This window comes from Fringilla coelebs (genome assembly GCF_963513975.1).
Source record: "Fringilla coelebs genome assembly, chromosome: Z".
NCBI classification, from domain to species: domain Eukaryota; kingdom Metazoa; phylum Chordata; class Aves; order Passeriformes; family Fringillidae; genus Fringilla; species Fringilla coelebs.
This window is the reverse complement of record NC_140031.1, coordinates 28898109-28910570: the sequence shown is the minus strand read 5'-3', so window position 1 is coordinate 28910570 and position 12462 is coordinate 28898109. Positions and strand designations below refer to the sequence as shown.

General features: G+C 35.7%; 1 protein-coding gene across 1 annotated transcript in view; it reads right to left on the bottom strand.

Annotated features, from left to right (window-relative positions):
- Positions 1 to 4486: 4486 nt before the first annotated feature.
- KDM4C (lysine demethylase 4C) overlaps positions 4487 to 12462 on the bottom strand; it is a 245333-nt gene continuing 237357 nt past the window's right edge. The window contains exons 20-22 of the mRNA XM_084225527.1: positions 11052 to 11171; positions 7200 to 7292; positions 4487 to 5475 (exon numbers count right to left, since the gene is read on the bottom strand). Of these exons, the coding sequence (XP_084081653.1) occupies positions 5299 to 5475; positions 7200 to 7292; positions 11052 to 11171 (390 nt within the window). The 3' untranslated portion in view covers positions 4487 to 5298. The remainder of the gene's footprint in view (positions 5476 to 7199; positions 7293 to 11051; positions 11172 to 12462) is intronic.

Here is a 12462-nt window from a genome sequence, read left to right as displayed (position 1 = left end):
TTAACACTTTTGTTTTGAAGCAGTATGGAGTTCTTTATTTTTCTTGCTTGGTTTTGTTGTTTTGGGGTTTTTTCCCTATCCTTTTTTTCGATGCAGCAGCAACTTTAGCAAAGCATTGAGAACAAGAGCTTCCCTCTGTGTTCCACTGAAGTAACTAGGGTGAAAAAAAAGGACAAAAGGCTCTCCCATACTGCAAGGCCAGTGCTGAGCTGTGGTGGTGATGCATGCACAGCCCAGTCCCTCACTGCAGAAGGGCACTGGTGTGGAACAAGCCCTCAAGTGGAGTTTCTTCTAAGACTTTACCTCAGAGCCCCAGCCACAGACCAGTTTATGATAGCTCAGTCAAATGACAGCACATCTACAGAAACATTTCACAAACCTACCTCTAAAATCTAATGGGAATCACTCTTTCAGTCATTCACCAGCAGGTCCCTGTCAAAAGGAACTCCCTTTCACTGTATGAAGGAACCAGAGAGGTTGCCAAATAAAGGCCTGAGAAACTTTGGGACAGAAAGAAGGATGATTTTTTTATCCTTAATCCTCCTCCTCAAAATCATTCCAAAAGACCAAACTGCTTGAGGTAAACTTCCCTGCCTTTTTCAGACACGAAACCACACATAAAAATTTCAGCTGCAGGATATCTAATTTGCCAAAGTTTTTAGTAACTCAGAACAGGCTCTTACAAAAGTTTTAGCAGCTACCACCTCTGCCTACAAATCTAAGTTTAGAGGAAATACATTTAAGTGTTGAAAATAACAGCAGGATGGCTGTAGGACAATTCAGTCTGGTAGTAACAGTGAAGTTATAACTAAGGAGACTGTATATACAACAGCTGAGATGAACTCCAGTAAAACTTTTATGCTCTACCATAACATCATCATTTTCTTTTTGCTAGATGTGTCAGAGAAAAATGCTATCTAAGGCATTTGGAATTCAAGACTAGAAGCCCCAGAGATGGCTTTTGAAATGTGAAGGTGTGTGATAAATCTATCAGATAGTTCTGCAATTTTTGAAAGAGATGGATATGCCATTTGTGCATATGTGCAGGAAAGATTCCTTTTTCCTACCCTACATAAGATTTCTCTCCTGCTAATATGCTGTTGAACACTGGCATTAAATACTTCAGCTGGCTAACACAAAATAGAAAAAACACTACAAAATTTATAGACTGAAGAAAAAGCAGCATTTCATACCAGTAAGTGAAATTGCAATTTTGTCTTCATCTACTATCAAAGTTAATAGTTGTGATTGTGCCACTAAACAGAGGTGGCTATATTGAGAAATACAGATAGCAAATACAAATATTTGTTATTTAGCACAAATAACAAATTTTTTCTTATTATTGATCATTCAAGAAGAATGTAGCTTATCAGTTATTTTTCCCTATAATGTCTTCTATATTGGAAAACATTTCACAAAATCAGAAAGAGTGGAACTGCATTAAGAAGGAACAGCTTTTACCTGGCTCTATTTTACCTATAGATATCAGGATATCATATTAAGTTCTCTGCTACAAAACATTGCTGTTCACTTGCATCACAGTTGGAAAGTATAAACAAGTTTCAAAGCAAAAATATTTTGTAGGAATTTTTCTATTACTCTCTGTAATTGAAAATTTTTAACCACCATAGCACAACACAATATATTGCAGAACTCCTATTAAGCATCAACAAAATTGCTTTGCTACAGTAATACAATAGCAAATAGGATTCAAAAGAAGTAATCTTATTTTTATCTAATTCTAGTAATTTGATTTTATCAGACCTTACTTATAGCTGTGGAAATCGGAGTCACAGCATTAAAGCATTCTACTTCACAAACCAGCATAAATTGAAGTACTTCCCATTCTTCCTTGATATTTTTCAGATGAGAGTGCATAAAAATAATTTTGATGCATCCTGACCAAACCATTACTTTGTGTTCTCATCCTTGACCTTCAGGACTTAAAACTATACAGAACAGCTACTTTGTTCTTGTATGTATAAGGCAATAGAAAGAACATGGCCCAGCCTATCTTGGAGCATGCTGTGCTCTCTTGCTATTAATATTCAATTCTTGTGGAGTTTTTTGGTTTTTTTTTTTACTCCTAGGAATACCATGCCAATCTAGTTAGCCAGTCTTTAATGGGGCTTCACTCTCCCTACCCTACTGCATGCTTCCTCATACAGACACTGTAATTGAAATGGTCACAAATGCTGGCATGCTTTTTCACTAGAAAAGATGTATCTGTCTCTAACACCAGGAGAAAAATAACACACAGATGTTTTACTGGAGAAATTTGCTATTGAGCATTGGTTACATGGATAACAAGCAATCCTGTTTTGGTGTCTGTCTACCTGATTCAGTTCGTGGCAAGCTCCCGGTTTCCCAGAGCATTCCACACCAACGTATTCTCTCTCTCATACACCTGAAAGGTCCATAACACCATCTGTGGTGGAACAGAAAAATGTGGCTTTTCAGGAATTGTAAGGGAACAGAAACTGTCTTTCTAGGCCAGTTGTTTAGCCAATCTAGTTTGCAAAGACCATGAGTCCTGAAACAGGAGGCACAAAACTGCAATGATGACAATTACACTTTTCATTTACGAAGTATTTTCTAGTACCTTACAAGGTACTAGAGAAAGGTCAGAAATTATTTCAGTCCCTTTGAGAGACTTCCAAAGTAAAGATCTTCTTGATGAAAGGCAGAAGGGGAAACAAGCCAACTTTTTGCATGAATGTTGTATGAAAAAATCTGCAACCCTTTAGTCAGCAAATTTCAAGGCTCTGGAAGAGAAAAATCCACTCTACAGAAATGAGGGGTTTATTCATGGTTTTAACAACAGGTCATATCAGATCCAGGCAAAGAACATGCATTTGATATCCAGCCTCTCTTGTACCACACAGCATCACCTATCCAATTACAAAACATTTTAATATGTATTAAACCATTTAATAATGCCATAGTTGTTTTGAACCTTCATGGAATATTATAAAAGCTTCCTTACCACAGAACACAGAATTTTGAAACTAAGCATCAGTAATTAGGTGTAGTGGGTTGACCCTGGCTGAGTGCCAGGCACTTACCAAAGTCACTCTGCCACTCAGCTCCATAGCTGGTCAGGGAAAAGATAATACAACAAAAAGTGAATAAGTTAAGAACAGGAAGAGATCACAAACCAAATACCATCCCAGGCGAAACAAGACAAACTGGGGCTATTAATGAATTTATTACTAACAAAATCAGAGCAGGGAACAAGAAGTAAAATCAAATCCTAAAAACACCTTCCTTCTATGACTCCCTCTTTCCTGGGCTCTTCCTCCTTCCCTGCAGAGCTACAGGATGACACTGAAGGAGGCTTGTGGTCAGTTCATCACATATGGTCCCTATCACTGCTCACGGAGAGGAGTCTGTTCCGACATGGGGTCCCTCCCACAGGAGACAGCTATTTATGAACTTCTCCAGCGTCAGGCAACAGTTCTCCAGAAACTGCTGTAATGTGTGTCACTCTTCCAGAGGGTACAGTCCTTCAGGCACAGCCTGCTCCAGCATGGTCTGTCTTGGAGCCAGCTGGCATTGACTCTGCTGGAAGCTTCCAGAAGCCACCCCTGTAGACCCCACTACCAAAACCCAGTCACACAAACCCCATACAGCATGATTATTAGCTGCACGTAAGTGCAGAAGGCAGCAGCAATCTTACATTTTGCAAATCTGTCATTAGTTTTTATCTTTTCTTTACAATACCAAAAAGCCCTGATTCTGTGAAATATGCCAGACAGCATCCACCACAACCCAGTGCCTTTAGAGAAAGTGCTATCAATTAGATATACATTCCAATTGTCACAGCTAAGCAATTTCTTAGACTAAAGGGATTCTGAGTGATTTCATGGTACAAGAAAAGATAGTTAATGTAAGAGAGAAAACTTACATTGTCACTTGAGGTGTCACATAGCAATTGAAAAGATTTTACTGCCCACTTGAAAAAATAAGAATAATCATGGAAAGGCTTCAGTGAAACAAGGATCTGTATACCTCAGCATATAAAGGATGGGTTTTTGTACAGAAAAAACCTCTGGGTCCATATATTCAGGTTTTTTGCAAACAGAGCCCTAGAAACAGCAGTGCTCGGATTTAAATTGGATTTTGGATGGCTCTTTTTCCTGTGGCAGACAGTCAGAAATCCTGCTGACTGTCCAATTTACAAGAAATAGATGATGTCATTTTGATAACGCTTCCTTCTAGGTTCACATACCCAAGTGTTCAGACAAATTCAGACTTTCTGCTTTCTGTGAAACATTGAAAAAGGTCAAGATACCAAAGACTGAGGAGAAACAGAAAGACAAGAAATGAAAGTACGGTACTTATCAACTCTGCATTTTAACATTAAGCTATGTGTGTATCTGTGCATATATTCTGTTGTGTTCAGAAAAATACAGCATATATTCTTGATTCCTACATGTATAAAACAATAGGGTTCAAAATCACATCAACAGGAAAATGTTGCAATTGTAGTAAAGCATTTATTTATTTTAAAACATTATTACATTGCTAGAACATTATTTCAAAATAAAAGCTATAATATATTCATTCAAAACTAGGCTGTTAAGCATATATATTTAAACTCTAATTTTCATACACACAGTGAAAGAAATTTATATTTTACAAGTAGCTATTCCTAATAGACTTATTAAAAACATGTTTAAAAATAACTGCCAAAATCTGTCTCTTTAAATATACAAAATATCCTTACTGTGCTGAAGATTCCCCCCTTAAAAGCCAAAAATATCTAAGTCAATAGCTGAGTCCACATCAAATCCTAGTGAAAACAGCAGTGACATAAAAATGTAAAAGCACTGTACAAAGTAAGTACAGCCTTTTTGGTCTCAGTACTGTACAAATCTGGTTTTGTTTTAAAAATGTTGTATAAAAACTGCTATTTTTGAACTTAACATACTTTCCTATGGGTAGAAAAAAGTGAGCCACTGACAATACCTCTGTTTAGTAAAATGTCTTCTTCTCAGAACTGTGAATCAAAGAATTCAAAGGGAATTTTACCACTTATTTCAATGTGAGCAGGACTGAAACTTTTCTTCAGCATATCATTTAGTAATCTCTCTTGGTTTTCCATTGGTTTTATAATGCAAAGTATTACAAATTCTTAAATACACTAACTGATGAAATCAGAACTCAAGTCCTTCAGATTACAAGGCTGGTGTATGGATTAGTTCACTGTAAAATGGAGTGTTCAATTAAAAAACCCAATAGCAAATAATGCTGCATGCTTTTTAATCAAGAACCCTTTCTCTTCTCTTGCTTCTTTTACAGTCCTTTCTGGCATTTCTTCTGGAATGAGCTTTTTAAGAAGGTGCGGTATCCTGGATCATCCACATATTCATTCTTAAAGCGAGAACTCAATACTCTCTGCCTTTTCTTCTCTCCCAAGATAATATCTGCTCCATAAAATGTGTCTTCAAATCTCATGTCAGAAGCTGTAGACTAAAACCAGATATTAATTACACATACAAACAATTTTTATCTTTCCATATTTGGCCTATTCAGTATTAAATTCTCTATGCCTGTAGTGTTTATTGGAAACACGTAACTAACATCTGTTGTTAGTCTGGATTTTATCCAGGGATCACACAGTCATGATAATTCTAGATGACAAAACAGTGACATGGAAGTGATGCAACTGTTGGGCAGGTTTGATCCTAGCAGTATCATATAATATTCACCACCTTGTGTTATTCAGGAAAGTTTTAAATGCAAGGTACTATGTCATGGATGCCTGAAAAGAAGCCTGGGCACTGCCTAATTTGCAAAGAATCAGGGTCACAGTTTTGGTCACTTGTCATCACATTTACACCAGTTGGGAATCCCCACTAACAAAGAAGTGGAACAACAAACAGCAAGCCATTTGGGCAGAATCACAGGCAAAATATTTTGGACCAATTTACATGCTTGATCATGGAAGAATTCCCAAGATTAAGAAAAACATCATTTAGAAGAAACTGGTGTCTTTTACTTCAATAGATAGAAACAGGATCATAGGCCGTCATTAACTTGCGCTGTGTTCAGCACAAGAAGGGGAAGGAGGTGTTGGGCATGGCTTGAGGACTAACGTGTATATTTCTAGAATTTAAGGCACTAGTAAAAAATCATGCAGAAGTCTCAATAACAGCTGTGGTGGTTTATTCAGCTTACCAAATTTAATGTTTTTAATCTACAGTTAGCTCCCTAATGAAGTTAATAAACAAATAAATAAAAACCCATTGATTTCTAAAAAATAAATTTTAAAAACAATAGCATAAACCCCATTATTATTGTTATTTTTATCCTTACACTGCAATAGTTTGCATTCTAAACAAAAAAAAGGCAATGGTATGCTTTCCAAGTATAATAAAAAAACCCTTTAGATGGTTTTTTTAACATTTTCCAAGACATCTATCTTAACTGAAAGATTTGTGCATATATCCCAAATTCACTGACATAACGGTTTCTTAACCTAGAATATTTGACCAGTGCACTTTACATCAGAAAGAACTGTTTTAAGACAGGTAAAACAATCATTCCCTCCAACAAATGTATGGAGGTACTTTCCCTTTTTAACCTCTATGAGTTATGCTCTCTGTGAGTTCAACACTTTTCCACTAGGCATACATACATAAAAATGTAGCTGGTGGGTGTTGTTTGAAACAGCAGGAAACTTAAAAAAAAGCAGCAAAGATTTGGTTTTAAACCAAAGACTAGTTAAATGCTGATAAATGCTGCCAGCAACATTAATGAGTTATATTGCTTCTTACAAGAAGTTAATTGCCTGTTATTAAAGTAAGGCTTTTAAAATCACAAAACTCTGAGAAGCTGGAAAGTTTTTTAAAAACAATACCTCTTATAAGCATACTGGAAGAATAGAATGTATGTCAATTTAAATGTTTACTAACTTGGTCATTCCTGATCTGACAGATCAAACAAACACAATATCCCTTTTAGAGGAAAAGAATTATGTCTGACAACAGCATTTGCCTGTACTGGAAGAACAACTAACCATCTCACTAGCAAATGGAGACACCTAATTGGGCTGATTTAGCCACTCTGAAGAGCACAGGCTTCACAAAACATGAGTCTGTTTAAACTGAAAATCCAAAATAAATCCTAGTATAGCGTTATTGGTCTTTTGAGCATATATACATATTACAGAGTTAGCATCAGCAAATACTCACTAAACGTGCTTTGACTCTCTTAGGAAGCTCTTCATCCAGTGTATATATTTCTTCTCTCTTCATTACTATCTGAGAACCATCTTCAAACTCCACCTAATTGAAAAAAAAATGGGAATTTGAAAATAATAATTAACTCTTGAGGAATTTCCTGGAAATGTTTTAAAATACATATGTAAGCAAAGAAGACTTATATATAGACATTTTGCTATCTGTTTTAGCACAAAATTAGGCTGAAACCTTAAAAATGTTATTTCTTCGGAATTGCAACACATACCTCATTGAAAATAATATCTAAGCAAAGAGACTTAAAAATCAGCACTGACACATATATAATGAAGTAAAGGTTTTTAGATTAGGAATGCTGAACAGTAAAAAGACAGGCAACATTATTTTGCAGGAGTGACATATTAAAATGTCCTTGTGTCATTTTTATTTGTCTCTAATTTTTTACTCGCTTCTGATAAATAAAAAAATAATTTTAACATTCTGTGATTCAAGGTTGAGGAAGACCATGTCAAAAGAAAGTGTGAGTGACAACTAAGGAAATACCAGTTAACAGAATTTTATTGAATCTGATGGAATTTCTTTTAAATGCTCTGTTCAGAAGATGAAAAGCTTTATCATGCTTAGGTTTAGATTTAATCCAATATGAACCCTGTTAGCAGAAAATGAGAAAGGAAATGTAACTAGGTGTGAGGAATGTTAAAATGCTGAGGCTTTGAAGCATTTAAGCTTTTTCAGTAGCTGCTGATTTTTTCCTCTAGTTTAATACTTCATCTAACAGTTGTGAACTTCAACTATTATCTGTGACTGCAGTTTAGGTCCCACAGAAACTATAATTTAAATTTTGGTATAAAATTAGAAGTCCCATTCTACATCCTTAAGTGATTTAATGAGACTATGTGAATGACAACAGCACGCTTGACTAGAAGAATAAGCACAAATACAAACATAGGAGAATACTGACTTATCAAAAGTATTATTACAGATACAAATGAACAATCATGCATTTGAACTTGTAAATGGACTGTGTTTTCTTCAAATTAAAAGCTTGCTGTAGCTGAGTATGTCAGATTAATATGTGAACAGCTGAAAAATCCATATATCCATTCTCAAAAGCCAGGATACAGACTATGATCTATTAGCTTTTTTAAAAACAATTTTTTCACTGCAATTAATAAGGCTGCACAAATCTGGAATGCATTTAAAATGCACAGAGCACACAAATGAATAAAAAAGTCACAAGAGTCATCCTTACTCCTTTCTGCTCCTTTTACTAACCCCATAAGCCTAATTTGTTAGCAGTATGTTAGAGGAACTTAAAAGTCAATTTGCCTTAAGCTTGTTTAATTAAATGATGGCAATCCAGAGTGCAGGAACAGTCTTTCTGTTATTCCTGCTCCTTCCTGCGCAATACATTTGGTAATGTTTTTGCATAATGCAGTTGGTAATAATGTTTTTTGCACCCCTCATGAAAAAACTGGGTAGGAAATTAACTCTGACACTCCATGTGATAAGAAAATCTCTTCTTAAATGGTCAGTATATTTGTTTCTACTCACAGTGTGCAGTAGGATGCCAATACTTCATACCAGAGAATTCCATGCTTGCAGTATGAAATATATTGCACATTTACAATGAAGAGTAAGTGGAAGTTCTTTAGGTATAATCCAGCATATCACACTGGAAATAATTTGCCTACACTTGATAGTAAACACAAGAGCTTCTCTAAGACTTTCAATAGTATCATGATTCATGCAAAATATAAACCCACAATCCCTAATAGCTCCAATTCAATTCAGATTGCAGATCCTACATTTCAAATCATCAGTTTTATCAAGTAAGTTATTTCACTTAGATTCTATTGCTGTACTGTGTGATATGTTACTATCTTAATGAGGTTTTTTCTATAAGCACATCATAAATTAAAGGAAAAGCTGTTAGAAAGCAATTAATGAAGTGAATGGTTAATTTTATAAACTCTAACTCAATTGTGAACCTCAATATCAGAAATCATCAAGAAATCAGATGTAGATCATATTAATAATTTCACTTGAGCACCTGCTTCATTTGGCAGGTTTAGCTCTTCTTAGCTACTGTGTAGGATACTGGCTGACAAATGAAAACTGTATGACACAAATTCTGGTGCATTGTGCGGTAGCTCCTGCATGCTCAAGTACTGCTGCATTTGGTACAAATGTCTGATGAACATGACAAAAATTCACAGAATTTTTCAACTAGAACAGATTTGCCTTATGAGATCTAAGAAATCATGGAAAAGACTGAGTAAGAGAATCTCAAAGGTGCAACACAGATCACACCAGATGAAAATAAACCTTGTGTATGTGTGAGTCCTGGGAGCTTTTAGACACTGTTTAGAAAGACCAGACAAAGAACTACTAGTATGTCTTGAAGTTAATCTTGCACCCTTCCTGCGATAAACTTTTTGTAATCTGTGGCCAAAGGCAGCCTCCTCTCTCATCCTGAAGACAAAATACTTGCTTGTCTCTATAGTTCTATGTATTGCAATTTGGACTCCCTCTAATCTTTAAACTTTGTCATTTCCCCCCATGACAGGGATTGTTAGAGGCAATTTACAGGAATTTATTTTGTTATGCTCAGGAACGCTAAATCTTGCTGAGCCTCCACATGCTCATTCATTTTCCTTAAACAAAACTCATTTCATCATGTTGTTCAAGAGGTCTAAAATAAGACATTGTTTGTTTTGACTAAGTCAAATTCCTTCAAATATGAAAGACAACAACATTAATCTAATTTACCTCACAGTATTCCTCAGAAGACTAGTTGTTCAAAAGATTAAATGATTTAAGATTAATGTTACTATAGAAAAATAATCTTCATACTTTATAAAGAACTTTCAACCTTCACAACATAATACAGCTGCTAAATATAAGGGACGAGGTAAGATTTAGAGACTAGTTCAAGACTTTAGGCATTTGAGTGCTTGAATTCGATTGCGAGTCATTGGAAAAGGGAGAAGGTCAATGCAACAAGTAATTTAGCTTCCCTGTGCCTTAATTTTTCTAGAGATATAATAGTAAATTTGCCATTTTGGTACAGTAATGCGAGGCCCCCTGATGAAAAGAGTTACATAAGTGAAAATGATTACATATATATAAAAGAAATGGATCTAGATTCTCATTCTTTCAGAAGAGCTATTATTATTGTGATTGTTTTATTGCAGTTTCTACCATTCACTTGGTTACTCAAAGCTGCTGACTGATTTTTCTCAAAGGCAAGCCCAAAAAAAACCCGTAATTGTTACTCTGAAATCAGAAGTCAGCTTTTTAGCTTTGCCTTCAGTGTTCAGTTCCCTTTTGCCTTTGTTGAGGATAAAATGCTCCTTAGATTAATTAATTAAAAAATGCCTCAGACAAATGAATATTCTGGTCTTCTTCCTGGTGTCCTCCCTTCCAACCTCTTGTGAAATGCCTCAGGTTCATTGCAGGCTCATACAATACTTAATTTTATGTCATTAATTGTATAATTAGCCGTGAACTTACAAAATGAGAGTAAACAACTTGCAGAAAATAACAAATGTCATCTTTCAATCTTAATGTTCCACCTGTTTACCTGAGTTCTTAAAGAAAGCAATCAATTTTCTTGATTTTGCAAGACCAAGTGAAACCTCTCTCCCAAACAGTGCACAGCACTTGCTACCAGGTTAGAAAGTTTTACGTATTAGTTAAAGTGTGGTAACTCTTAAAATAAGAATTCACACTCCAGCCTTCTTCCTTTCAAAGTGTGCCTGGCCACTCCAATGCTAGAGCCAAAGGAGCAATTTACAATAAAGACATCCTAGCAAGCACCTGGTAATAAACATAGATACTCACCTGATACATGTGAGCTGTATTTGTTCCCAGATACTTTGCACCATACAGTTTTCCATCAGGCCATTTCACTTGGACAACCTCTCCCTCTGCAGGTGGACCCAGCCTTAGGCAATCTCTGCTCTATTTACAAAGAAGATGGATTCTCAAATCAGTGAGTGAGCCACTGCACTGAAATTACCAGTAAGATGCTTTTACAACTTGGTAATTGGAAAAGATTTATTACCACGCATGTTTCAAGTTTTATAATCCTGCTAACAGGCTAATGCTAATGTTTGCCCTTATGAAAATTAAATACTGACCAGAGAAACACTCTTTACAGCTTGATGCTGCATTGGCAAGACAACATATGCATAAATCAGATAGCTATCAGCAACTGTGATACACTTCAACCAAAATTAATTTCTAACACACATTGAAAATAAGGATCACTAAAGTGCAATTGCATATGTGCAACGCTTTCTCTTTTACATACCCAAGTAATTCATGTTTCGTTAACCACAGCACATTTTTTGCTGGATGCTATCTTTGCTGACTGAAACATACATGGATCAAGTAATAAATGGTGAGAATGCTAATTAGTTTTTTGCGCAGCTGATGGAGAAACACTAAAAGAATCCAAATGCTTGCGAAATAAAATTATGGAGAAATATTTTTTTCCATGGGATATAAAGCATTTCTGTTCCAATGGTTTGGTCAACTTTTGTACCTGACTTGTTAAGCATGTCAGAGCATCAGTAGCTGCAGCATGTTGTTGTAATGGTTTCTTTTGTCCCATATGTCTCAGCATCACCTAAATGACTCATTTTCAGAGCATGCCAGCCATACAGTCATAACAGCAGCTGCTCACATGAGGAAATAAGACAAAGAATGCAAAAATGATGTGACACACTAATTCTCTGTTCAAATCCTTACTCCAACAAAGGCATCTCTACTTCATAGTGACTACATCACAAGACCTGTCATGCAAATTAGTACTAACTGAGTGGTATTCTCCTGGGTGTGAGAGGACTAACTCAGTGACCACATTACCTGAGCTCATAAGTGGTATACAGTGGGAAGAGAGAAGATAAAGACAAGGTCTCAGGTATAAGGACTCAGTGACAGGACCTGGTGCTATCTCAAGTTGCCACAATACTATCACTGTTTTCTTAGATTTATGTAGAAAAACTTTAAAAAATATTTGTATTTTGAGTTCAACAATTCACTTCCAACAGAGACCAACGATCATCATGACAAAGAAAATGTGGGAGCAAAAATGCACTCCAGTGATCCTCACTTGGACATTATCTTGATGTAATATCATTCTAGCCAAATCCAACCTTTATAAACTGATTTTAATCACACATATCTTAATCCATGAGTTTGATTCAACATGGGATAAAAGAAATTAAAAGCTGGATTTTCACAGAAA